Source organism: Anomalospiza imberbis, chromosome 19, assembly GCF_031753505.1.
Source record: "Anomalospiza imberbis isolate Cuckoo-Finch-1a 21T00152 chromosome 19, ASM3175350v1, whole genome shotgun sequence".
Classification (NCBI taxonomy): Eukaryota; Metazoa; Chordata; class Aves; order Passeriformes; family Viduidae; genus Anomalospiza; species Anomalospiza imberbis.
The window spans coordinates 7,918,135-7,945,482 of record NC_089699.1 but is presented as its reverse complement, the minus strand read 5'-3'; the positions used below and the strand labels follow the sequence as shown (position 1 = coordinate 7,945,482).

Here is a 27,348-nt window from a genome sequence, read left to right as displayed (position 1 = left end):
AAGGGAAGTGACTCCGGCCAGTGGAAGGGCTGCCCATCTCCCCTGCACCCTGCTGAGCTCCCCAGCTCTGTGCCAACTGGTTGGGGTAACAGGCTCTTCCCAACAAAGACAGCTTTGCCAGCACTGCTCAGAGAGTGTTTAATCAGACTCATCTCTCCAGGACTGCACAAATAAAATCTGACACAGTCCTGAACCACAGCACTGTGAGAGGAGAAAATCCAGGCTGGCCTGGCTCTCTTTGTTCCAAAAACAGGCAAAAGGAAAACCGTGATCCTTGCAGGGAAGCAAGGCAGATCGTCTCTGGGGAGATGCAGCCTGCCAGCCACTGCTCAGCTCTGCTGCAGAATCAGGAGCAAGGTTTCAGCCTGGCCATGGATTCACTTTGAATGTTCTCATCAAGCAGCCTCTTGACCACGCAGTTGCCAGCCCTGTGAGCACCCAACGCCAGCTCCCAGCACAGGGGAACTGAGAGCTGAGGGGCTGAGACTTTGTCATTTCCCTCCTGAGGCATTGAGGGCAGCACAGGAAATCCAGGAGCCAGCATCCCACGGACACAGAGGGGGACAGCTCCTAGTAGATGCCATAGGTGGGCTCCTCTGTGTCTCGGTACCTGTCCAGGTACCTCAGGGGCTGGTGGCGAGGGAACTTCACCTGCGGAGGGTGGTAGGGGGGCGGCCGCACGAACTCGAACACGGGCTCCCTCATGTCTGCAGAGAGTGACGGGGTCAGCAGGGGGCTCACATCTGAACCCCACACCCCCCTTCATCCACACAGGACCAGGGCTACTCAAACATGCCCTTGGAGTTATTTTAAAATCCTCAGCCAAGGATTATGGGTTGCTCCTTCAGGCTGCTGTTAGTTTGGAGGAGGATGGCTCAGGAAGGGGTTAGTCGGTGCTGATCCTGGACAAGTGCCAAGACCAAATAAGAGCTTGCAGCCACAGGGCCATGTCCCACCCACAGACCCCCCCTTCAGCGTCCCCATTCCTTACTGAGCAGCTGATGGAAGGTGGAAGTGACAGAGCTGTCCCACTGACACTGGAAAAATGCCAGCCCTGCCGGGGTCATGGCATCCTTATGCTTTCCGTAGAAGTCAAATGTACTAAAGGTTCTCATCTTCAGGCTGTAGCTGGAAACAAGACACAAGCACCAGGTGAATCTCTCCTTGCAGCAGTACCCTGCTCCACATCACCCCAGGGCATATGAAAGAGGTGGAAAAGGAAGGAACTAAGAGGAAATTTCCCAGTGTCTCCAGCTCCGTGCACGTTTCTGGGCAGGACAAACCATTCTCTAACAGCCTGTTCTGTAACAACAGGACTCTGCAGTGCTGGGATTGTGGCTGCAGAGGACACACAAACCCAAAGCAGCCCTGGAGAACTCTGCAGAGTGACAGGAGCTGCTCCTCTAGTGCAGTGACAGGTACACAAACCCCACAAGCAGCAGCAGCCAAGCCCAGCTCTGCAGTGAGCAGAGGAATTACCACGGCGCCGGCCGAGCGTCCTGGCTGAAGTCGATGGGACCGTGTTGCTTGAAGAGCAGGAAGATGAAGCGGTGGTAGCCCGTCCCCATGGCAGGGAAGGGGGGCAGGTAGTGGCACATCTCCTTACCAGCCTTGATGTCACTGCCTGGGATGTTGGTCCTGAACACAAACACATTTACACTCATTTCCCTCCAGCAGATTCTTCCAGGACTGCAAATCCCTCTGCCATGCTGTGATGTGATTTCTGCCCCGTTTGATAAGGGAACAGATAGCAGAGATTGCTTTCACCACAGGAAAAATCCCACCCAGGGACTGGAATGCTGAACAGCAGCAACATCCGGAACTCCTGCATCCTTAACAGGACCCAGAACATAGGGCTAAATGAGCTAATGGCAGGAGCACCAGGAAAAGCCATGGATTCTGAGCTGTTGGAGGAGTTTCTGCCCAGCCCACAAGCACAGAGCACATGGCTCTGATGTACTCACACCAGCCAGTGGAGGTACTCCGAGTCTGCATCCCTCAAATGTCCATCTGCCAACACACAACAGGGAAAAGTGACTTAGGGACACTTGGTGCCAGCATCCACCCCAAAGTGAGAATGGCCAGACCTGCTTTGACCAGAGGGAGCAGCTCAAGGCCTCCCAGCATTCCTTCCCTAGCAGGAAAGGAACTTATTCCTATAGGACTGAGTTTAAAATGAGGAGCAAAGAACTCTGCAGATCTAATTCCAAGAGTCTTGAAATCTTCTTGGGCAGGTGCATCCTCCACTGTGCCTTGGTGTCTCAGGGTGAACAGTGTCAGCAAAGCTGCCTTCCAGGCAGACTGCCAAGGAAGAGGAGTTTGGAGGTAAACAAAGATGGGAGTCAAGAAATTGTTTTCTCTATAGTGTGACACAGGTTCTGTCGTGTCACTGTCCCTTCTCTCAACTGCTATGGATTTGGGGAGGCTACAATCTTTCCTCCATATGTAATATGTCCCAGTCTAACAGATATAACATCACAGAATCACAGCACAGTTTGGGCTGGAAGGGGCCTTAAAGCTCATCTCATCCCACGCCCTGCCATGGGCAGGGACACCTTCCACTAGACCAGGTTGCTCCAACTTGGCCTTGAACCCTTCTAGTGTTCATTATCTCTGTGCAGCCAAAAGAATCAGGAGTTAACCAAAAGCTGAGTGAAACAACCCAGTTTAAACATGTTCCTTTAAAGAACCCGCTGCTCACCTGGATTTGTGAGCAACAAGGTCCAGAGGGAGCCTTTGTCTGCCTCATATGACACTGCAGGGGGACTGGAAGCCTAAAAGAGCAGCATAAAGAGAAGATAAATCACTCACACAACAGCTTCCATGAACTGTGTCTGGGCAAGGCTTGGACACAACACAGACTGGGCACTGCCAGGCCACTGAGGAATCCACCTGGAGAGCCCCAGGGCATAAATAACCATCAGCCTCCTGCCACACAACCTACAATCACTGTTCCTATCACATCCATAAAATCACATCCATAAGGTATTTTCCTTCAGCACAGAGGAAACACCCTTGTAAAAGGCATCCCCTGGAATGAACCATGCCCATTGGAAGCACCTGTCAGAAAGAGGCTTCCCAGGGGCACCAAGTCGTTCCCAGCTCCCCTCTCGCACCTCTGATGGAGTCACCATGTTCCCATAGTAGACTGGCACGAGGTCCTCGTCCTCCTGGCTGTACTGCACCCTCAGGGCGACCCAGGGGGTGAAGGTGGCCCCCTTGAACAGGTCCCGGAACACCCCACAGTGCTTGGCCACGCGCTGCTTGTGGAACGGGCCACTGGTCCTCTCCCACTCAGCCCTGACCTCGTCGAGGGGAATGAGCTCTGCAAGGAGAGAGGGAGGATGCAGAGGCAGCAGCTGGACACCCAGAGCAGCTGGAGCAGGAAGGGAGGTGCTGGGGCACTGACCAGTCCGGAGCCGTGCCGCTCGTTCCATCTCAGCATTCCGGCGGTTCTCCCTCAGGATCCTCTTTCTTTCCTTGAGCTCCTTTGCCCGTGATGGCCTCTCATGTGGCAGGCCAATGTCTGTCTGGGGCTCTTCAGGGAGGGGTGAAAAGAGAGGAGGTGAAATACGTGAGCACCCAAACCACCCAAACACAAACCCCTGTGAAACGTCTGACAGTGTGAGACAGAGACTTCCAGAGATCAGGATCACAGAAGGGTTTGGGTTGGGAGGGGCGTTGAAGACCATCCACTTCCAACCCTGCCATGGACAAGGACACCTCCCACTAGAAAAGACCTGAAAGGACAATCAGGCCTTGATTCTGTCCCCTCTGCACCTCCTTCCCCAGCTCACGGCCCTCCCATTCCCAGCTGTGTTTTCTGCTGCAGGCCTGAAGCTCTGGCTCTTTGCTCTCTGTGGCACCACCGGGGCTCCGAGGAATCCCTTCTTTGCTCCGTGTCTTTCGGCAAATCCTGGGCAGCCTCCCTCCCTCTGGAAAACCCCTTTGCCCTGGAGACATCTCCACCCTGCAGGCTTGCAGGTGGGACAGGGCTGAGCCTGGGCCAGAGGGCCTCAGGGGGTGGTCTGGGGACAGAGCCCGGGTACCTGCGGGGGGGTCGGTGTGCTGGCGGTACGTGTTCCACCAGCGCGGCTCCCGGCTTGCCCGCTCCGCCTGCCGAAAGTAGCGCGTGAAGCTGCGGTACTTCGGCAGCGCCTCCAGGTTCCCCACGTCCACGTCCTCGTTGGGCATGGGCCCCAGCGGGGCTGCCCTCTTCCAGAGCACGGCTGGGGGAACACACATCCCAAGGGCTCACAAGGAGAGGAACGGGCCGGGGATGGGCAGAGCATGGACAGGGCCACAGCCATCCCCACCTCCCACAGCCACGTCCATGGAGTCGCAGGATGGGCGAGGCTGGAAGGGACCAGGGTCACCTGATCCCACCTCTTGCTCCAGCAGGCTCATCCCAGAGCACAGGACTGTGTCCAGATGGCTCTGGAATATCCCCAGGGAGGGAGACTCCACACCCTCTCTGGACAATCTGCTCAGGGCTTGGGCACTGCACAGGGAAGAAGTTCTGCCTCATGTCCAGGTGGAGTTTCCTGGGCATCGCTTGGTGTCCGTGGCCTCTGGTGCCGTTGCTGGGCCCCCTGGAGCGGAGCCTGGGCCCTGCTCTGCCCTCCCTGCAGACAGGGACACACGGGGACGAGGGCCCCTCAGCCCCAGCACCCTCAGCCTTTCCCCAGGACAGGGATGCTGCAGTCCCCAGACCATCCTGGTGGCCCTCCACAGGACCCGCTCCAGGAGCTCCGTGTCCCTCATCCCGAGGAGCCCAGAGCTGCACACTGCTCCAGGGGAGGCCTGGCCAGGGCTGAGCAGAGGGGCAGCATCACCCCCTGACCTGCTGGAAACGCTCTCCTGACGCACCCGGGACACCAGGGCCCTTCTCGTGCCCTCGGGCACAGCGCTGCTCACGGACAGCTCCTTGTCCTCCAGGACCCCCAGCTCCTTCCCCACAGAGCTGCTTTTCCAGCCGGTCAGCCCCGGCCTGTGCCGGTGCCTGGGTTGTTCCTCCGCAGGTGAAGGACCCTGCACTTGCCTGTGCTGAACTTCGGGCAGGTCCTCTCTGCCCTTGTCCCCAGCCCGCCCCGGTCCCTCTGAAGGGCTCACAGCACGCTGGGCTGTCGGCCGCCCCTCCTAGCTTTGTGCCATCAGCTGAGGACGCATCGACCCCTCATCCAAGTCACCGAGGAACAAATTAAATAACACCGGGCCCAGTACTGATCCCGGGGGGACACCACTGGTGACAAGGCCTGGCGTTCGGGACACAGCGGTCCGAGATCACCCTCCCCTTCGCCCCCGCTTCCCCGGTGGGTTTCGGGGCTCCCCTGGTTCTCCCGTCTCTCACCGGCCGTTCCGAAGCTCCGCCCGCCGCGGGCCCCGCGAAGCGCCGCGCTCAGCAGGGGCGCCGCCATTTTGTGCGCCGCGCTCAGGGAAGGACCCCGTTGCCATCGCGACGGGCGCTGCGCCGCGCAGACCTGCCATGGAAGGCCCGCCCGCCACGGGGCCGTCCCTCGTGGCGCCTGACTCGGGCCGTCCCCGCAGTGCGGCTGCCCTTGCTACTGCCTGATTAGAAGCGTCCCCACAGCCGCAGCTCTTCCCTCGCCCCGGGCTCCCCATCCCGCCCTTGCCCCACTGAGGGGGGTGTCCCAAGCCTCCTTCGTGCCGCGGGCAGTGCCCACCAAGGCTGAGTGCAGGACAAAGGCGGTCCTGCTCCGGCCTGGTTTGTACTGGAGCTCCTGCCGCCCGCAGCTCCCCGGGGATCGCTGCCTCTGGTGTTCGGTACGGCGCCGAGCCTCCCGCAGCGCTTTCACCTCGCATGCTGCCTCCCTGGGAAGCCGTCCCCAAAAGGTGGCGTTTTTAGGAGCCCACCGCTGCCGTCAGCGATCCCACAGGCACAGCACCTCCTTTGAGGAACGGAGGCGCTTGCAGGGTCACGGCTTGGCACCGAGGTGGCTCCTGCGCCGCACGAGGCGCAGCGCTTGTGGCGATGGCACCAGCGTGCTGCCCAAAGCGGCATGAGGCTGCAGGGCAGAGCTCGGACACCGCTCGCTGTCCCCGAGACACAGCAAGTCACGCCAGGCTGTGGCATCGAGGCGTTATCAGCAACCACAGCAAGGCAAGAAGTGTGCAGAATCCTCACCAACAGAAAGGAAGGAAAGTGCTTCCCAGTGCATCAACTCCAAAAATGAATGGAAAACACCTTCTGCGAATTGAATCTGCTGCTGCCCAGCACCATGGTCAGACCTTGCTGTGGGCACTGATCAGCCTTTGCCCTCAGTGTGGGCACACTCAGCTGCAGTGACACCGAGCAAACACCACAGCCAGCTCTGCCCCGTGCCAGCCGTGCTTCCCCTGGGGCTGGGGGCAGCAGGAGAGGCTGGATCCCCTGGGATGGGACAGGGATCCCCAGGGGATGGGCCTGGACGTCCCACAACACTGCAGAGCAAAGCCAGGGAGGTCACACTATGTAAAACACCAAAATCCAACTCATCTGAGGTCTTCTCAATACTTCATTCTACTTCCCCCGTTAAATTACATGAGATCCACTTGAAGGCAGTGTGTGAAAAGAAAGACATTTTGTCTGAAAACACATTTTTGTAATTTATTAGATCTGTACACAGCTAGTGCCATTCTCATTAGCATATTTTTAACCTGCTCCTCCATCCCTCCTCCACTGGACACAGGGAAGGCAGAGCCCTCAGCCTCCTCTGGCATCCTGAACTCCTATGGGACCTGAAACACTCAGCAGCCAAAAGGCAAGTTTGATTAGTTTATTTAAAATTAAACATTTCTTTCTGTTCAGCTACTGCACGTGGAGCCAAACCTTGTGTCTGATCATTGTTAGTGCCAGAAAACTGATTCAAAATTAGAGACTAACAGAGCCCAAAGCTGCTGAGAAGCAGCTTCTCAGGTGTTGCCTCAGAACTGCAGGATTTGGGTTTATGCTGAAGCTTTTTGCCATTTCAAGCTCAGAGTTGCCCTTCTCTAGTGTGAAAAGGTTTTATGGTTACTGGACAGAGTTGTACTGGTGTGGAAAAGCAGCAATGATTTTGCTTGGTTGTAGTTGTTGCACTGATTTCCCTGGGCAGCAGGACGTTCTCCTCCAAGCTGAATTCTTCCTGTTCAGTCAGACAGCACCGTGCAAGGCCCAAGTGGTATCAAAACAAAATTAGGCAAATCAGAGAAAGCTCCTTGGAAATGCATGGGTAGGAAAAATAATAAAAATCCGGACACTTCACTTGGGATTGTCGCTTTCTTGACAAATGCCTTTAAAAAACCAAGACAATATCCCAGAAAAATGAGAAGACCTGAGGATGCTGGTCAACTGATTTCTGACCTCCAATACTGGCTTCATCATGCCAGGGTAAATTTGCAGTTTTTACCACTACATGTGGTTTTTTTTTTCCCACCAAATCAACATAAGTAATGTTTGTAAAGTGCTTTGAGATAGTGCTAGAAAATGCTAAGAGTGAAAAGAGGGGCAGAACATCTGTCATCAGCACCCAGCTGATTACTACGAGTTGGTTTTATCCTCAGAGCAGCATCACTGTGTTCTCCTTTGACCTCCTATTTACCAAGAGCTGGCACAAAGGCAAAAGGAGTTTGTGCAGGGCAGTGAAAGAAGGAAGACAAAGGAAACACGAGGATTTCTTCTGGAAAGATGTCTGAAGCAGAGCTCCAGAGAAGGATGGGTATTGACTTCCCAGATCATGAGGAAAACAGTGCCACACGCAGACTCGCATGCACAGAGCTCTTCAGGAGGCTTCACACAGCAAAAACATTTGCCAAATGAGGAGAGAGGTGGGGCTAATCTTAAAAAAAAAAAATTAAAAAATCAAGACACTGATGCTTTGTTTTGAGGGGAGGACATAACCGCTCACCAGAAGCTACTGCCTGAGGGCTGTCAACTACGTCATAGTAAAGCCCTGCCACCTTTTCCAGGTGACAGGAACTTCTCTCTAGTTAGCAGCTTCACAAAAGCAATCCTTGTATAAATCCATAAAGCTTTCCCAGATTTTTAAAAGGTTAATTTTACCATTATAATTGCACTTTAAAAACAGGCATCAATCCCTATGCACTCTCCCCAACACCTCCTCCGTTTATAAAAGAGGAAAGAAAGGCTACAGTTATTCACTGTCCTACAGCTACAGGATTCAAAGGTTTGATTTAGGTGCCTGAAGGAAGGATGCAAACACCCACTTTTCAGGGCAGGGCAAGAGTGCATTTTAAAAAAACCTGCAGGCTTCACAGCTTGGCTTGCATTGGCTTCAGGTGTTTATGGAAAGATTCATGAACCTGCAGGACAACAAGACAGCGGTTACAAGGTCAGGTTTGATCTTTGAAACAGTTTTACCTCCTCACATCTTGCAGTGTGTTTGTATACTAAGAAAAATTGAATCAGAGGCACTTTGGAGATTTAAGAACAGCCAGATAACTTCTGTATTTCAGGGTCTACATGATACAAAGCATGAGAATATTAAAAACAGCCTGCCCACTACCTTTCTTTTAAGAAAGAAATGCAAGATTTACATCCATACAGTTTGGCATTTTAATTACAAGAAAACTGGTACATGTTTCCTAAGGGGCTGTAATGAAGCTCCTAAGCCCCACTGACTTCAGAAGTACAGAACACTGAGCAAACTGTGCTGGGATTTAACTCCAGCTGCAGTCTGTGTCAGCCCATTGTAGGAGGTACAGTCTGCCCTCAAATAAAGGCACCAGGAGCAGGGACACTTCAGTTTATTTTAGCTCAGCTGCAGCTCCAGTCCTAGGCCAGATATACAACATCTGACACCTAAGTACTACAGGGGAGCAATTTATTTTCTTCTCCACTCACTGCTACTGCCTGAAGACTGGAAGATTTGCCAGAAAATGGGCAAGGCTTCCACAGCTACTGTCACTAAGCAGAATCAACAGCAAGTGATAATTGCTTTTGAATTCACTGAGATACTTCAGTTGTTTCTCTGTGGAGTGCACCATTTCCTCCCTCACTGAGAAGCTCAAGAGATCCCACAGGGATGAATGCAAGGTACACCTGGGAGAGAAAACTACAGAGAGCAAACTGAAAGTAGGTTGTTAGCTTTGGTTCATTACTACTTGTGACTTTTCTCCCCTCTTCCTCAATTACCTGCTGAGATCACTGGAGCAGAATTAACAACCCTAAACTGAGTTACTTCTCTGGTCATGTGAGAAAAAGAAGAGAGGTTTTTTTACCTGTGTTTTGTTCAGTGGGGATTTCTTTGCCCACTCAAACATGTTCTCGTAGACGTTGCCATCGTAGCGGCCAAGCACAGACCCCAGGTGGACATCATGGAAGTCAAAGGAGTCCACCAGTGCCACTGCATTGGGACGAATGACAGCCAGGAGCTCCTTCACGTGTTGGTTCACTTGGGTTATTTGGGTACTGGTCAGGATACCCGCCTTAAGAGGGGAAACAAGGATTGCACAAGTCACAAATCCTTCCCTTCCCCAAGGTCTCACACAGGTCAGCTTTCCCACACACAAAAGTACAGCAGTTCATGAAACACCAGGGGTTTTTTTCTTCACTAGGTAATTTAATTGGCAAGTTGCCACAGTGCACAAGCAGAAGGAGATGCCCTCCACACTGCCCAGCTATTAATCCTGGATGGGAGACTCACTCTGTGAGTACCTGTCAGTTAACTGCAGCAGCAGGTTTTCTTGGAGAATATGCATATAAGGGTATTGAATTGTGCCTGGCTTCAGGGAAATTTTTAATAAGCAGGAAAGAGGAAAATGGGAAGATAAAACATACCATGTCTGCCTAAAGAGCAAACAAAACACTCCTGCCCAAATGCAATCTCAAACTGACAATGAAGAGAAGAAAAGCAACACCTGACAGTGTAAAGTCATTCACTGAAGGATGGGTTAGAATTTGGAGCACAATATCCCCTTTCAGGGGTATTAGCTGTGGAGCACATCTAACTGCAGCTCCTTTATTAATTCCTTGTTTTTTAACACACAACAGCTGGTCACCAACTGGAAACCATTTCAGCTAAAGCCTGTTTCCATTTATCCACAAGGGAAACCTGACAAAAGCCTTCCAGCAGACCTGCACTGCTAAAGACCTTCTGGCAGCCCACAGCCAAGAACTTACACCTATTACATCCATACAGCTTGGCATGTAAAGCACATATGCAAGCAGTGAACCTGGCTTCAGAGATCTGGGGTGCTGGAGGAAGGCACCAACCTGCAGGAAATCGCCCGCGTTCCTGCTGATGCCGAACAGGGCGTACAGGAGGCACAGGTCGGTCAGGACCGCGCGGACGGCAGCGTCACCGACCTCGGCCAGCTTGGCTGTGAACAGCTTCACTACCACATAGTGGCAGTGGGCCTGCAGAAACCAAAGAGGGTCAGTCAGGGACACAGAAAGATGAGGAGCTCTCACAGCACATTTCTTTAGCAGGCACATCACCGACCTCTGATGCCCGCACAAGATCAACGGAAGTCTTGTTCCAGGCATCCTCCTTGCTCTTTCTGTGGTTCAGCTCAGCTTGCAGATTCTTCGCTGCAGATTCTACAAGCCTGTTTCATATGAAAAAGAAAAACAATTTACATAATAACACCGCATTAACAGGATGCCATACACTGAATTCATACATGTCAGCATAGCACGTGAGCTCAGAATTCTTCTCGTGTGCCATGAGTGATGACAGTGACTGGAGTAACAAGTTGTGCTTCTGCAACACCAGTAATCACTGCTGCAGCTACAACACAGCTACACTGGGGTAAGAGGACTTCTGACAGCACACATGTGGTGCTTCAATACCTACTCACAAGTAGGAGTGTGTTCTGTTCTCCCACTTCCCTCACAATGAACTTTAATATCAGGATTGTTTCTCTCCAGAGAGATTGCTGAGTAGTTTTGTATTTGTAAGTTTGAATATACTTTACGCATAAAAAAGAAAATGATAAATCTCAAAGGATTGGGGAGCAGAGTAACCAGGCTATGAGCAGCCCCCTGCAACCTCAAAGCACTTAACCCTGTCCCCAACCCAGTAAATTGTGTCACTTCCTGAAAGCAACACACGGATCAAAGCTTCGCCAGCTGCGCCTCAAGAACCCGGCACAAACAGGGCAGTGCATCAGCACCACCTCACCCAGTTTTTGTTGGCTCAGCCCAGTCAGTGTGAGCTCACCGGGCAGCACGTGACTTGTAGGCCTCCACCAAGCTGGTGGGGTCGTTGATCTTCACGGTGACAGTCCTGGCAGCCACGTGCTGGGGCTGGATGCGCTGCCTGGAGAGGTCGTTCAGGTAGGACACCATGCCACTGACCTGCTGTCCAGAGGTCACCTGGGTGTAGCTTTTCATAAGGAACCTGAAAATAGAGACAGCAGATGGCAGCTCTTACTCATGAGTTGTTTGAATGGACAAAAGTCATCTCACTGAGGCTCAGGTCAGAAAGAACAGTTGTAGCACACAATTATCTGTCAAAAATGGGGTAGGGGACAGAAACAAGACACCAGTTTTGTGCTAATACAGACACTTCTGCTCATTACTTTGTCACCAAATTCTCTGCACACCAGTCAAATAAAAGACTCCTCAACACCAATTTAGTGTTAAGAAGGGCATCATTTATTACAGGTGTCTGGTTGCATGGGTGTAACTCTTCCTTGTGTGCATGTGATTTTTTACAAGTGTGTTGCTTACATACAGTCCTGACATGCATATTATAATTAACTCATTACCATAAACCCCTCCCCAAGTTCCCAGACTGAGTCCTTGTTTTGGCTGTAGCTGCATTCTTTAGCCAGATGTCTCCCCCTTATCTCCCAACTGTCCTTGCTGGGATAGCAGATTCTGTTTCTCTGCTCAAAGTTACACAGACACAGCAGAGATTGAATTAACCCTTTTGGTACCAACGCCAGCCACAAGGACCACGGGGTGAGGCTGGAACATCCCTGTGCAGAGCTCCCATACCTGGCTGTCTGCAGCATCATGACAGTGTTCTCCCCCTCGTAGGTGCAGGACGGGGTGAAGGTGACATAGATGTCAGGAATGCCACTGCAGCGGGAGTAGCCGTGCCCGCCGCACGCCATCCGACATTCCTCAATGCCAGCACTGGCAGTCCAGGAGGTGAACGCCTTCAGCCCTGCTGTCAGGGCGTGCAGCTGAGGGGAAACAGCAAAGCCAGGTTTATTTTCCAGTCTTAGCTTGCACACATACATGTTAAGGACTGCAGCTCCCAGAAAAAAAAAAAAATGAAATCAACACCATTCTTGCGCTGTTCCACAGGTTTTTGTTTTTCTTGAAGGAACTCCTTCTTGAGCCAAATATTTATATGAAAACCCTTGTGCATGGAAAGACTTATTTTAACTACATCATTCCTTCTGCCCCTACACATTTTATGTACTGTTTCCAACTGCCCATTGTCACAAACCCTGACAGAAAATTAACATTTTACAACCCTAACTCCTCAGTATAGTACTGATACTTTGAGCAACACACCTATTCTACCCTAGGAACCTGGAAGAACAATTAAGAAGTTACAGCACAAGCACAAGACCAGTCTGAACTCGCAAACAGTACTCCATCATTCCTGGAAATGCACCTTTTGAATAAAAATATATTCCCAGTAGCTTTCTCACTGTGCATTACTCCCTGTTTTTTATAAAGTGCTAAATTAATGGAGCAAATAAATGTCACCAGCACATTCTGGACTTGGGGGCTTCTGAAACTACAGAAGTAGAAGACGTCTCACGAGTGAAAGCCAAAAAGGCTCACTGCCTCTTTTTCCATGCTGTGAAGAAACCTCACACAAATTCGACCAACACTCTGGTTTCCAGAGGACACACTACCTCTGGCAGCTCACTGAGGTCCCCCTTGCTGATGTCCCCGTTGATACGATGGTAGGTGTCCTTGATGTAGGCTCCCACAAAATGGAAGGCGTAGGCTGTTGCCAGGAGAGGAAAGAGTTTGTATTGTTGGGTCTGATAATCCAGGATCTGGGGTTCTGGTTCCCTAGAGCAAAACACAGATGAGTTAGCATGTCAGTGGTAGCAACCTGCTGCAGAAACCCCATTTATCCCTATTCTAAGTAAGTTCACCATCCATATCAAGCCAGACTCTCTAAGGCCATCCAGCAAAAGCCTCTAGCACGGGAGGACATTCCAAGAATGAGAGTATGCACTCCCCAGGACAAACAGTGTTTTGAAACCATACTGAGTGCCAAAGCAAATATCAGCCACAGCCCTCATTCCTCCCAGTACTTCAAATTTTCCCTCAGCAGTTTAGGCTGCTCTGGGTCTCCCTGCACTCACCCTGGTTTCAGCTCAGACTGGTGTCTGACGGCGCTGTAGCGGATGGCGATGGTACAGGCCCGGGACAGGGAGCGAGCAGAGTCACCCACGATGAGGGAACGGATGAACACCATGGTCCCATAGGTCAGCTTGTCACTGACTGGCTTCACATAGGTTCCATCTGGTTCAACCTGCCAAAAAATAAAATATTAAAAAAATACAGCCTATTCATTTGTGAAGTTTCTTCCTTTTAACATGTTCATACTCTAAACTCATCAAGCAGCATTTACAAACCACCCACAATCCTTTTGGTGCAGTACTCAAGCTCACGAGCATTCAGCGTGCCCATTTCTAACAGCAGATGCTGAAACTCACTGCTTTACCTGGGCATATTTCATCAGCATGTTTTCTCGAGGAATTCGGAAGTTGTCCATTTTCAGGTAGCCATTATCCATTTCATCATAGCCAAATTTGGGGCCAATGTCACCCACTGTAATACCTGCCACAGACAAAGCCACTTGCATTAAGAAATAGGAACTAAAAACCACACAAGAAGTTCAAGCCTTCTCCAACAAGGAGATGGGTTAGTTTTCTAGCAAGTCCTGGAAGTGTTATGAGTAAGAGTTAACAGGGACCTTAACCTCTTTGATAGAAAAATGATGTCCTGGTTTTGGCTGGGATGGAGTGAAATTATCTCCCCAGTGGCTGGTACAGTGCTGTGTTCTGGATTTAGCATGAGAACAATGTTGATAACACACTGATAGTTCAGTTGCTGCTGAGTAGCACTTGCATCAGATCAAGGACTTTTCAATTTCCACACTGCCCCAACAGTGAGGAAGCTAGGGAGACACAAGAAGCTGGCAGGTGACACAGCCAGGACAGCTGATCCCAGCTGGACAAAGGGATATTCCCCACCACGTGGCATCATGGTGAACAATAAAAGGGGGTGAAGCAACCTGGGGGGATGACAGCTCCCTGCTCAGGGACTGTCTCGGCATCAATCAGCTGGTGCTGAGCAATCACACAGTGATCACTTGTTCTGCATATTCTACTATTATAATTATTGTTGTTACTGTTATTATTATTCATTTCCCTTCCTTTTCTGTCCTGTTAAATTGTCTTTATCTCAGTCTAGAAGTTTTACCTGTTTGACAATTCTTTCCCCCATCCCTCTGTGTGGAGGGAATGGCTGTGTGTGTTTAGCTGCCTGATGAGTTAAACCACAACAACTGGATATCAAAACATGGGAGTCTCCAGAATTTCCATGCAGCCCTACTATCCACTCACTGCAGGAGCTGTCTCTGAAGTTCATCCAGCTCATTTCCAGCTAGAGTGATGAAAGCTCTTCTTCCCCTGTCAGAAAGCAGGATGTGCTGCTCATGGAATGCATAGCCAGGAGACACTGGGGCAGAACCAAATGCCAAACTAAACTCCACTGGGGAAGAATCAAATCCCAAACTAAACTTCACACTGAAGGCCTGGTAGTAAAGATGATTTAGTGGTAGTTCAGTCATAAGAAAGACTCATTTAAGCCCTGTGACCTACCAGATGAATTCAGCTAATGAAATAAGCTATGGATTTCAACAAGACACAGCAGCTGTATACAGTCAGAGAGAAACAGATGTAATCTATTCCCTGAGTGTGAATTTGTACCTGGCAGAGGTTCATGTGTGCCCAGCCGCCGGATGGGGACAATGAAGGCATGCAGGCCTTTGCACTGGCCCTGGGTGTAGAGCTGAGCCAGAACGATGGCGTGGTTCGATGTCTTCCCAACTGCAACGGGAGCAGGACTCAGCACAGAAACACAGTCGGACACGCTCACACACACAGAGTCTTTCTTCTGAGATAACCTCATCACACCATGCACTAGAAAACCAGACTGACCCCACTGGATGCCACCCCAATCGTAAAGCTCTATGACAAAATGCTGCTCAAGTCCATGGAAGCTGCACAACACAATTTTCTTGACTATAAAACACCGAGTCCTTGGCATACCCATCAGTGAAGCTGAAGGAACTACAAATAATTTGAGACAAGCAATCAAGAATTACACCAAATCCACAGTGTGAATGGATCTGAGCAACAGCCCAGAGCACACAGACAATGTTCAGCAGGCTCTGATAAGTTTGCTTGTTATGCAAGAGTGACTGGCTTTCAGCCAACTCTTGTGGATCAACTTTCAGTTATATCACTCTGTAGATACAACACACATAACATCACCTCCCTGAGCTTTTCCATACATCTGCCAGATTTAGACACACTTACGTCCACCGGGCCACCACTTAAGGGAGGTGACAGTGGGGCTGTTGAGGATGAACTCCTGGGTAGAGGGGTCGTAAGTGGCTGTCGTTTCCAGGCCCCGGAGATGAGTCCCTGGAAACAAGTAAACACACTGTTTTGGCAGGAAGTCAGTCACAAAACAGAGACAAGGACAAAACTGGACAATGGAAAGTGGAACTCCAGTAGTAATGTTTGAATTTTAATTTTGCTTTTAGGCTACAGGAATAAAAAGCTAAATATCAACAAATTAAGAAAGAACAAGTGAGGGCTAGGCCACATTCTGGGACTGCCAGTTCTCAGAAAACATTGATTTTTTTCCCCAGTGGCCTAAGACTAGTCTTCCAAGCACCTCCAATCTGACACCTTTTTGCTATCACACACACCAGAAGCCCTTTCTCATTTAAAATATTCCATGGGAACACACTCACCTGAATTTCACTAAAATGCAATCTGATTAAATTACAAAATAAAACTATCCAGTTCTCAGCCACAAGACAAAGTAAACAGCCATCACCTCTTCATTCCCTCATCAAGCCTACATTCTCCTTACTTGATGGAGCTGATCTCCCAGCAGAGATCATCCATAGCTCCAAGAGAGCAAGTATTGGCATGTGTATGCCAGGTACTGATGCAGGTAGATGAAGATGGAGGTAATTCCAGGAACAGCCTTTGCCTTCTGCCCCCAATGCTTCACTTCCCACACACCTATCTCAGAGCAGTGGCACTGCCCCTGAATGACTTAAGAACTCCCAAAATCACCAGGCCTACTTGCTTAAACTAGACAAGCTGTGAACACTCCTGAGAGCCTGGACTGACAGGGCAGGACAAGAGCTCCAACAGGAAAAAGGAGATCACCTTGCAGCAACCACGTTCCCAAAGCACGGAGGTAATGGCAGACTTCCACAGGCAGCTCAAGACAGACATACTCTGCTGGCAAAGGATCTTCAAACCTCACTAGTTCCAAGAGATTCTCCTCAGATTTGCAGTTATTTTATGCTTCACACAATCTCTACATTTCCCTTCAACACAAAGGTGAATCCTGCTCATCTTTAGAAAAGATCTGCAACTCTGAGATGACCAAAATTAAAGTTTCCCAAGGCAGAATGTCCTCCCTTTGAAACCTGAATTAGAAGTGTTGCAATCACAATACTGCTGGAGTTATCAAAATCCATTTCAAAGCTTGAAAGCAAAGGAATAGCAACAAAAAACAAAGTCAACATGAGACAGAGAACTCAAAAAGCCCAACACATTTCATGGTCAGTTAAAAAGAACACATGGGAGTGAACTAAGGGGAAAAGGCTCCCCACAGAACATGAGCATTGGAACCAAGTTAATCCTGAGATGAACAAGCAACTTAATTTTTTTTGCATCTCTTTCACTACCTCAAAGCTCTGTCTTTTTGTCTTTACACTGAACATTAATTAAAGCAAATCAGAACTCAAACTGGAAAGAACAGCAAGTGTAAAATGAACAGATGCCACCAAACTGACAGCACCAGTGATGGGCAGTACTGATACTGGTTTGAACTGGAGGAGCACCCAGGTGCTCATTTACAGAGCTACAGACATCAAACCCTTTCTTCAGAGGAAGAGGGAAGCAGCACATGGCATAATGCTCCATTAACCCTTGCAGAGGCTTTCCACTTTTCCCTACAACCACAGCTGCACGTGCAAAACTGTGGGACACACCCACACTGCTCTACCCAGGCACGGGAATCCTCTGCACACAAAGGCATTCTTAGAAAGAGCATTTACTGATTGTACTGTACCATGGCCCATTTCAGTCTGGGCATAAGTGCCAATGATCTCCAGGTTCCAGGCAGGCATGAAGAAGCGATCCTGCTGCTCTGGGGTGGCCTGGGTGAGAAGAGTGGGGAGGAACATGCCCAGGTGAAGGTCCAGAGGTTCAGGCCGTCCGCGGTGAACAAAGCTGCGAAGAATTGTCACAGGATGGGAGCGTGAAGGGAATGTTATGGGAGGGAAGCAAGCATGAGGATTCATGGTGGAGATTCAGGAAGAGACAAAAAGAAAAAACAATGATTCACGTGTCAATCAGAATTCAGCAAGTGTATTTCGGAGAGCCAGAGCACTGTCCTTTTCTCAGGCCTGAGTAATAAGAAGTTGCACTCACTTTGAAATAGACATGCTGCAGTGCATTTCTTTGTAATCTCGCAGAAAGTGCATCTGCAACATTCCCCTATTTTTGATGCACTATGATTGATTAAAAAAAAAGGATGAATCCAAACCAAAAGATGGACCAGACCTTCTGGTTTGCACATCAGAGCATCCCTAAGTTCAATGGGCTGAGGCAGTCAGCTGAGAATGTCAGTTTGTTGGAGATGTGATGTGGCTGAACACAGTGTGCTTTCAACCAAATATAGAAAGTCCACCTTTTTTTTTTGACACGTTTTGAAGGTAGAACCTGGTGGAAGTCACAGTTTATCCAGCTAAACGAGTTAGGTTTTCAATGAACTTTATTTTTTTTTAAAAAGGCAAATCCTAACTGGCTGCATTATTTACTCTACTTTTTAAAAATTAAGTATCAGACACAATTAATGTACATGGCATTTCAAATCAACTTCAATTTCTGCTATTTTAAAGAACTTTCTTAAAAGGACAGTGCTCTGTATGTGTAACTCAAAGTTGTGAACATGAACAACTTGGGAAGAAAGCCAACATTTTAAAATTTGTAAATCACCAGCACAAATTATCTCAAATTAAATATATTTCATTAGAATTACTTTTTCTCCATGTTCTGTCAAACACCACTGTGAGGTAATTAAGTGGTCTATTAAGTTTTTCAATATAAAGAATCAATTCATCACTAAATCTTAAAATATTGACAGCTTTGAGTATTAAAATAGTGGTGATAGATTGAGGACCAGTACCTCCATCTGGCTCATTTATGTATGAAATAAATTTAATTGGACTTTAACAGGAATATATCTATATTTAAACGATATGCATTATGGAAAGAGCACTGATCTGAGCTTGGCTCAAACTCATCTGACATTCTTAGCAAAGTGGGAACAATGCATCCTTGTGATCTCTAAATACACATTAATATGAACTAGTTCTGTCCCTAGGGCTTCCCAAGAACTGTTTTTTGATAGTCTCAGACTCCTACAAATAAATTCAACTATAATAAACCCAGCAGCAAGGTTTTCTAAGCTTTCTGACTGCACAGTGACCAAGCCCAACAATGGCCTACCAGGAATAACAGATTTTAAGTGAGTTCAGTACTGATGAGAAGTACACAGCTGACAGGCAAAGAGTGACCAAAAAAAAATCAAAACAGATAGAAACAGCACAGTATTTTCGCTTTTTCACTGCTCCTTCTTGTTTCATTTTCAGCCCTGTGCTATTTGTGTTTTTCCTTCTCCAATTTCTAATTTTTTTTTTTTGAGGGAGAAAGGAGACTTCTTCACTATGAAAAAGGTTAAAATCAACACAGGCTATCACACATAGAGTCACCGAGATAAAACTGAGTAACTACCCATCCAGGCCAGAGTTCAATTCAATAACCCAGAGGTCTGCTTCCCCATCACCAGATTTTAAACATCAGGATTAAATTAAGCAAAGCTTAGTGACAATTACTGCAGCAGCTTCACTGATGAAATATCAGATACCCAATATTCACAGCAGGAATGCCACATGTTTTATTTTAATTATTCAGCATAGAAAGTGTATCTACTTCACTGTATTCCATTTAGTGTCAAAATACCAATTTAACCATGAAACAACATGAGAACTATAAGGAAATCAACCATCAGCAAGCAAGAAAGTGCAATGATCTAATGTGAAATCAGAAGTAAAACCAATCACTGCAGCTTGGATGTGACTGATTTCAAGCAGCTGGTGTGAGAAAGCAAGGCACTGATCGTTGCCATTCAGTTCTCTCTCAGCTTCTGGCGTTGAGCTGGGTTTGTTGAGCAGGACAGAGGACAGGGTTTCTTCCACTCAGTCTTCTACAAATGTTTCAGCAGCTGTAACTGAGCAACCAGGCAGCTGGCATTGCCATCCAGCAGTGTCCAGACTTGGCACCTCAGGCTTTCCCACTTCAGATGCCAGCACAAGCACTGGAGCCCTAGTTTGTTAACTATTCTTGCTGGTACTTAACAGCCATAATTCCAGGTTCTGGGCTAAGAGACTGTTTTTTGATCCATTAAATGTTTTTCCATTTGAAGCAGAGAAAGTTACTTTCAACAACAGCAGGAATAGGATGGTTTTTTTTCTTTGTAAACAAGACCTTTCCAGGAAGCTGCACAGCTGCAGTGGAGCAGCATCTGGAAGAAAAGTGCCTGGGGCAAAGCATACCTGACTTTCAACCCAGAACTCACAATCTTGTGTGCTCCACTGCTCCTGTAGGAATGCTCCTGACCTGTTTCTGCAGGCCAGCCATGCACTGAGGGCTCTGGCATACCCATCCCAAAATCAGGCAAAAGTAAAAACCACAGTACTGTTCATTGACATGTTCCAGCTGGTTCACGTGAAATTCAGATTCTCAGGGCTTAGAACCACCTCCTCATTTCAAAACAAAGGTAACAACTACCAATGCAGAGATCAGCTAAGAGGTACATTCTGGAAAAGACCAAAAGGAATCCTGGGATTGTCAGGATGTGAAATGAGGCAGCTGTCTGGCTAGAGACATCAACCATTAACTGAGGAATTTTACCTTTCCCCCTTTTAGATTGACCCAGGGAACATTAAGAATTTACCCACTGGAGTTAGAGAAAAGAGGTTACCCATTGATCCCTGAAGGGAACTAACCATGTCCCATTTCGGTTTGGGCGTAGGTGCCAATTATCTTGACTCCACGGACCAGGGGCAGCCACTTCTCCTTCTGAGCAGCAGACGTTTGGGTCTCTATGGTTTTGTGAAACATGCTGAAGTGGAGACCCAAAGGTTCAGGAAAATTGCCCAAGCATGTTCTACAGGAGAGAAATAGAGGGATCTGGATCTCAGTCTTACTGTTACCATGAACCTGAAGGCTTTTCTCTAATTGGAGCATAAGATAAATAATCTCTTTGCCTCATTCAACCTTTTTTTTTTTTGTCCCACAAGCAACCTCCAATTGTGGAGGCATCAGACACAATGCCAACGGGGAAACAGATGTTTCTTCCAGGCATCTTCTTCACCCCATGAATCCTGCTGTTGCTATGTAACTGGAAAAAATATTATTCTACAAAGGTTCATGAGGAACTTGAAACTAAGGACATGAAAACCAAAATGTTTTCTCCCCCATCTCTCAGGCTTTGTGGGAGTAAATCCCACTGCTGCTGGTAGCCTACAACTAGGGCATTATTAGTTAGAAGAAATATGTATTAAAAATGAAAAGGTTTCTTTGGTGACTGAGTTCTTTTTGGAACAGCTCTGTATTGCCTGCAGCTGCTTCTATCCATTGTGAGAGCTGGAACTCACCTTCAATTAAAATTACCATTACAGTCTAGTGCTGGAGGGAATGGAAAGGAAGTTCAGACATTTTAGGTGTGCTTCACCAAAGCAGAAGTTATTTCATGAAAGAAAACTCTAACCATCTAGTAGCCACAATGGCAGGCAAAGTACATTCTCAATTAAAACATCTTCCCTTCTGCAGCTTGATCGGTTTCTTCATCTTCAATCTACCGTAGACAAATGTTTATTCCATCTAAACTCTAAGAGGAGGAAAAAATGAGCCCTCTGCATAAATACCATAGGGGATGTTCTGCACATAGCTTGTCAATTACAGCAGCATTTGTGATTGGCATTTTGCAGCATGCAGAGAGTAAATAATTGATAATTCAACAGCAGGTCCTGTACAAGCTGTGAAAACCAGCCTTAGAGCGAGAGATGAAGCACCACTGAACTGCATGTTGCCTGTTTTAAATGAACAAGACTAAATGAGCCATGGATTTTTCCGGGAACAAAATTATTGTAATCAAGTAATCTAATGCTGGTGATTAATGTATTAACTGTGCTTTAAACTGGTGTGGGTGCAGGTACAGTGTCTCAAGTTCCTGGAATCGAGGCACACAGTTCTTTCACCAAAAATACCTCTCTTGCCTACAGCAGCAGATGTTACCAAAACTGATGCTTTCAGGGTGACCAAGGGCTTAAAAATGCTGCAAGGACAGCAAAATAGAACTTTTCAACACTCTTGTGGTTTCCTAAGTAGGTTATTCTTTTAGCCCAGAACCTATACAGCAGAAGCAGCACCCTTTTCTTCCTCACTGCCTGCAGCACAATTATTGTGCGCCTACTCCCTGGGCCCAAAAATGACAAATCTACAGGGAGAAAGTGAGTGCTGGCCTTGAAACATGAAGTTTCAGGGCAGCTTGGGAAGAGCTTGAATGGGTCTTTGCATATTTTCAGCAGTCATTGAAAGAACTTGAGAAAAATGTGCAGCCCATGCTTTGCTATCAGAAAAATCAGGTCAGACACTGCTTCTTTGAAGGTAATGCTCCAGGAAAACATCCCAGAAATCTTCTGAAAGGTCACACCAGCAACTTTCACTGTCTATGAGGAAGTTTAATCACAAGTGCCAGATATCTAATGATTACTATTACCTTCTCTGACAGGAGGAAGACAACAGACATTTTGCAAGTGGATGCTTTAACACCCTGTGTCAGGAGGTCATTTTAACATTTTAACAGCTGCTTGCATTAACTAAGCTGAAAAATAAATTACAGCAGAAACTGTTCATCTCTGTGTATTCCACACTGAAGATTTAGGATTTTCTTAATGTGCCTTTTAACTTGAATGACAGTGAGAGAGAATCCTGCTTTCCTCAAGACACAGGGTAAACAGAAGAAGTACAGCTGTGAAGGAAGGAACAACAGGTTTTCTTCCCATCTGTTTCTTTCTCTGAACTCTTACTGCTTCCCATTGCAATTTCAACGCTCCCAGCACCTGGATTGGCTGTTCTCCGAAGGCTGCAGTGTGTAACTGCTCAAATACTCTGCTCCATCAAGACTGATGGTGGCAGTGACCATCTGATCAATGGCCAGCTGCTCTGAGGTCAGCCTTGCTACAACAACCAGTGTCACAATGAGGCAGCAGCTCCAAATCCCCTTCTGGGAGAAGGCTGTGTAGTAATATGTGCTTTGGCAATATAGATCTTCCCAGAGTTCACAGCAACCAGTGTCACCCACACAGTAAAAGGGATTTATGTGACAGGTGTGTCACTGTCTCAAAGTGCACAGAGGATGACAGAAGCAAAGCCTGTGTGTTCAGAGGCTCCAAAGCTACAGGAACAACTGCAAAGCCGTCCTCAGCCTGCAGAAATGGGTCACAGAACAGGGGCATTTTCTTTACGTTAGTCTGTGTGCAAACCTTTGTGCTCTGGGCAGTTCTTGAAGTAATTCTTTCAAGGAGGAGCATGATGGGTCATCCCAGTGGAGAAGGAGCAGGAGCTGTGTTTGAGCTGTGCTAACTGGGCTTCAGAGCTAACAACTGCTATGGCAATAAACTCCTGTTCCAGCTTTATCAAAGTAAGACCAAGCCAGACTCATTCACTCCGTATTAATTTCACAATGCCAAGTAGGGCCCATAGTAGAGTTTTTCTGCTTTGATTTCCTTAAAGCTACTCCGGGTCCGAATTTAGAGATGTAAGAACAAATTCCAACAGGGAAAGTGGACATTCATGCAATGCTTATGAACACAGGAATCATCTGGTGACCAGCAGCTCTCAGATCTTCTCTTCTTCCGTGACACAGTTTGTCTCAACCGGTTTTCATTTCTTTGTTTAATCCCATTTTCCTCAATGAAAGTTAATTAAAGTTGAAGGTGAATTAAAAGTAAGCAGCTCGCTCTCTTCCAAGAACATTGGAGCATTACACCAGAAACATTTCCCATTTTTCATGCTGACTTAGATTTTGCTGCAGTTAGACTGTAAAAGAAATCTAAAATATTGGCATTTTTAGGCTGATGGCCTTCAAAGCTGTAGTCACAACAGCTGCAACTGCAAGTGTGGACATAGAAGAATTACTACATGAAAAGCAATTAAGCATATTTCATAGATCCTCTTATGATTTGGAGTCCAACAAAGCCCTTTGGAAATAGGAAGGAGGAGCATTCACTTGGACATGTCACAGCAGCAGCAGTACCTGTTTAAGTATGTCTTCAGGGCAGTGAGGGAAGCAGCATTTCTCCTCATCTACTTATAAATCAAGCTATAAAGTTGGCGAGTCATGTGCAAAGCTACCTAGAGACATGCTGGCACTTTAGGAAAGCTACAGGAAAAAATTCTTCAAAACTGCATATATAAATCTGTCCCTGCCTTTTGGGGATAACTGACAAAATTTCTTAAGCTCCCATAAGTGAAAATGTCAACCACAATAAATGCAACTTGATGTCTCAATCAAGGACATCAGTCTATTTCATAAACTTCATTTGAGGCATGTTGCAACACCATATCAATGCAGTTTTCAGTTTGGAAAAATGAATAAGCTCAAACACACTTTCTCCAGGTCAGGTTTTACACTAATGAAGTCATTTCCAGTTAGCACCAATTAGCATGTTTGGACATGGGATAGAAATAAACAATTTTGTCAGTTGGGTGCAGTTCACCAAATTTAAAAAATATTTAACACTCAGCAGGTGGGAAAGTGGGGACAGGTATTAAAATGCAAATTAAATCAAAGGATGAAAAAATAATCCTTTCATTTAATCCATTTTTTAAGCAGCAGCAAGTCCACATCCTCCCTTGCCAACACCACACATTATAGTAAAGAAGCAATTTCAGAATATCAACGGTGTAGAGTTCTTAGAGCAAACACACTTCACCTGTAGGCAAGAAGTGTATGCACTGCTCTTCATTCTGATACACATTATTACAGAATAAATATGGTATATAAAATAAATTTTAAGTGGCAAATACATTCAGCCTACAGTAATTGCAATTGTATTTTGAAATCCTGAATGGTGGCAATTAGATTTTACCTGGGGAAAAAGTAAGCCTTTTTTATGTTTCCATTGGTTTTGGACTGTGAATTCTGACTAGTCACACCTGACCAGTCATGCCACATTAGATATGGAGGTACTATTTGGTATCTGTATGAAATATTTATTACACTTTCATTCACTTAAATATTGCTGACTCCAAAGTAAGTTTATAGAAACACAAAACTAGAATCTCTCATTTGACTACTTCAGAAAAGTCTGTTTTCATATAATATTGCCATTAACACTACAAAAAGACAGAAAGTTAGTTTAAATTTTCCATCTGATAGACTGGATAGTCTTTGCTGAATTTTCTCTGTAGAAATAAATAAATAAATGAAGAAACTTCCCCATCACTTTCAATAAACCTTGTGTACGAAAAAAAATTAATTAACTTTGGCTGTGCAGCATCTGAATAATCCACTACTGTCACTGAACTTCTTCCCTGTTATCACTGTCCACCAATGACGGTTTTCAAATTATTTACATTACTTCCATGACAACTTTCATGACACAGGTCAGTGCAGACCAGTTTCTCTGAAAGTTAAACCACAGTGGACAAGATGACTTCAATGTCCTAGTGCCAAGGGTCATGCCCTGGGGCCCATGACAGCTTTTCTACAAAACCAGTTAGAGGGGGCTTGTGGTTCATTATTTAACGTGCCAGAGGATATATCCATGGGCTTGCAACAGATTTCTACATCTGTGTAACTCCTCTGTTACCAGTTTCTGTTTGATTAAATCAGAGAGAGTTTAACAGAATTAGGGGGAGAAATGCATCAAAATCAGGAACTGAGTACTATTTTCTTCTGGAAGGAATGAAAATTCAGATGTAAAGACTGTCTTATTTTCATTAACTTGATGCAAAGGTGGTATTATCAGATAAACTAAAGGTCAGGTACAACAAAAAGCCTCTGGGTCAAAGAGAACCTCTGGAGCTTAGAGGAGGGACCCAGAACAGATAGTGATACACAAGAACTTATAAACCATCTTGGAATAGTTTCAAGTATCTCTGCAATGTGACTTTATTGGGTCTAAGTGCAAAGTGAAGTAATTAGCTTTTAGAGATTTCATCAGAAGCTGCAAACTCATCAGATCTATTCAGATTCAAAGTAATTCAGTATGAAATTTTTATTCCTTTTGGAAAAATAAAATCTGACTTCAAGTTCTGGTTTTTGGTTTCTGCATCACACATAAAGAAGAGGTTTAATTGTTAATGTTGCATTTCTGTTAAAAAAAAAAAGCCCTAAGAAAACACAACATTCAGGAGTTCAGGGTTTAATCTGAAATTACTGAAGCCAGTAATTGAGTGGACTTTGATACAGGTCTTGAGCTTCCTTTAGACAACAAACAGGAAAAAAGCACAACCCTAGCATCCTTGGTGATGACTGAAGCACAAGAAGCAAACTCTGGATCTTTTTAGGTACCTTTTAAACCAGTAGATCTCCTCGGGATCTGCAATTCCATATTCCCTTAGCTTCATCACCATCAAGGAGCTCTTCCTGATGGCTTGCTCATAGCGTTGGCTACGGGACAGGAAGTTCAAATCCTCGTGCTGGAAGTCAGGGTCATTAAGAACTAAGGCCTCTGGGGACAGAACAGAAGAGGAAAACAAGCTCAGTTTCCACAAACCTCAGCATGGGGGTAAGCAACGACCCAGCATTTTACCTGCTCTGCCTCAAGGTAGAGCTACCAGAAAAATTGAAAATAAAATTAGAGGCTAACGAAATGAGAATGAAATCGAAGCTCTTTGAGAGCTCAACTGCTGGCACTCTCATTGCACACATAAACCCCATTTTCAGTTCAAAGCACTCTGGACTTGGCAGGAGGGCAATTCACTGATGTAAGACCAGCAGACCCCTCAGCAACAACCCCAGAAGCTCGGGCAGCCTCGTGAACTCTGATCCCCACGTAACTCCAGCAGAATGGCACAGTTACTATTCCCACTGTGCCAACAGGAAAACAAGGTGCCCAGGGAGCACAGACTTTCTGTGTCCCCCCTTTAGCAGTGAAGTTACACAACACCAGCCTCGGACAGTCCCAGCCTAGGGAAGAGCTTGGAAGTAGCTCATTAATCTCTCATAACCACATTGTGACAAACAGGTTACATTCGTACTGTTGGCAAGAGCATGCTAGGAAGGAAAAAGGAGGGGACAGAGCCCATGAGAAATGCCCATGGGAAGCCGTCTCACCCTCTGGAGGAAGGGAAAACAGAGAAGTAAAAGGACAGTGCTTTATCAGGGCCACCCTAAATCCTCTCTGGGGAGAAGAGGAGCAGGGACGCAGCGCAGCTCCCGTTCCTCTCCAACCCCTTCCTTTGCGCTCACCCTCCACCTGCAAACCCCCTCCCCACAGCTTTCTCTTCTCCTTGGGGTCTCCCCTCTCCACAAAAGCTCCTTCACACCCTCTCCCGCCCCACGATCCCCTCACAACTTCGTGCTTCCTCACCTCTCCCGAGGCTCCTCACCTCGTTACCCCCGCCCTGTATCCCGCTCTCCCCGGGTCTCCCCCACCACGCAGCCTCTCCCCCTCCCACCGCCGCATACCCTTCTCCCGCTCCGAGCCCTGACCGGGGCTGTCTCTCCCCGTCCCCACGGCCCGGGCCCTCCCTCACCGATCTCCTTGCGGCGGCGGGTGCGCCCAGGGCCGCCGTCTAGGATGTGGGTGAGCAGCTCGGGCTGGAAGGTGGCGGCGGCGCGCTCCCTCCGCAGGTCCGCGTTCACCGACATCGCGGCGGCGGCTCTGCCCGATCCCGATCCCGATCCCGATCCCGATCCCGATCCCAGTCCGGATCCGAGCCCGTCCCGTCCCCGCCGCACCGGCCCCGCCCCCGCGTGACGTCACACCCGCGACGCCACGTGGTTCCTGACCACGTGGGTGCCCCGCG

General features: G+C 47.5%; 2 protein-coding genes and 1 long non-coding RNA gene across 5 annotated transcripts; 1 reads left to right on the top strand and 2 right to left on the bottom strand.

Annotated features, from left to right (window-relative positions):
- Positions 1 to 124: 124 nt before the first annotated feature.
- On the bottom strand, positions 125 to 5,492 carry MRPL38 (mitochondrial ribosomal protein L38). Its single transcript, XM_068209455.1, has 9 exons — positions 5,351 to 5,492; positions 4,050 to 4,229; positions 3,410 to 3,538; positions 3,117 to 3,325; positions 2,702 to 2,774; positions 1,965 to 2,010; positions 1,480 to 1,638; positions 992 to 1,128; positions 125 to 707 (listed from the first exon to the last, which is right to left on the bottom strand). The coding sequence occupies exons 1-9, from the start codon at positions 5,415 to 5,417 to the stop codon at positions 571 to 573; spliced, it is 1,137 nt and encodes a 378-aa protein (XP_068065556.1). The 5' UTR covers positions 5,418 to 5,492; the 3' UTR covers positions 125 to 570.
- Positions 5,493 to 6,761: 1,269 nt separating this feature from the next.
- Positions 6,762 to 27,268, bottom strand: ACOX1 (acyl-CoA oxidase 1). Of its 3 annotated transcripts, none has more exons than XM_068209452.1 (14): positions 27,076 to 27,268; positions 25,889 to 26,048; positions 20,313 to 20,473; positions 15,529 to 15,636; positions 14,917 to 15,036; positions 13,647 to 13,762; positions 13,285 to 13,454; positions 12,823 to 12,985; positions 11,945 to 12,135; positions 11,163 to 11,342; positions 10,443 to 10,548; positions 10,214 to 10,357; positions 9,220 to 9,426; positions 6,762 to 8,301 (listed from the first exon to the last, which is right to left on the bottom strand). In XM_068209452.1, exons 1-14 carry the CDS (start codon positions 27,188 to 27,190, stop codon positions 8,251 to 8,253), a joined length of 1,992 nt encoding a protein of 663 aa, XP_068065553.1. In that variant the 5' UTR covers positions 27,191 to 27,268; the 3' UTR covers positions 6,762 to 8,250. The 3 variants fall into 3 exon arrangements, with proteins under 3 accessions (XP_068065553.1, XP_068065552.1, XP_068065554.1); XM_068209451.1 differs by lacking the exon at positions 20,313 to 20,473 and adding an exon at positions 17,312 to 17,472 and having other exon boundaries at positions 27,076 to 27,267; XM_068209453.1 differs by lacking the exons at positions 25,889 to 26,048; positions 27,076 to 27,268 and adding an exon at positions 17,312 to 17,472 and having other exon boundaries at positions 20,313 to 20,438.
- Positions 20,470 to 22,900, top strand: LOC137485150 (uncharacterized). The gene is made up of 2 exons (XR_011005199.1): positions 20,470 to 21,332; positions 21,897 to 22,900. It is a non-coding gene; the product is annotated as an uncharacterized lncRNA (long non-coding RNA).
- Positions 27,269 to 27,348: the final 80 nt, after the last annotated feature.

What these genes read in the sequence shown, in the direction of transcription:
- MRPL38 (XM_068209455.1), bottom strand. Translation starts at nt 5,417, where the DNA reads ATGGCGGCGCCCCTGCTGAGCGCGGCGCTTCGCGGGGCCCGCGGCGGG. An exon ending in GCGGAGCTTCGGAACGGCCG is followed by an intron (nt 4,230 to 5,350) that starts GTGAGAGACGGG and finishes GTGTTCCCCCAG; the next exon opens with CCGTGCTCTGGAAGAGGGCA. An exon ending in GACGCTCGGCCGGCGCCGTG is followed by an intron (nt 1,129 to 1,479) that starts GTAATTCCTCTG and finishes TCTTGTTTCCAG; the next exon opens with CTACAGCCTGAAGATGAGAA.
- ACOX1 (XM_068209452.1), bottom strand. Translation starts at nt 27,190, where the DNA reads ATGTCGGTGAACGCGGACCTGCGGAGGGAGCGCGCCGCCGCCACCTTC. An exon ending in ATGATGCTGCAGACAGCCAG is followed by an intron (nt 11,343 to 11,944) that starts GTATGGGAGCTC and finishes CTCTATTTTCAG; the next exon opens with GTTCCTTATGAAAAGCTACA. An exon ending in ACGCGGGCGATTTCCTGCAG is followed by an intron (nt 9,427 to 10,213) that starts GTTGGTGCCTTC and finishes TCCCCTCTTAAG; the next exon opens with GCGGGTATCCTGACCAGTAC.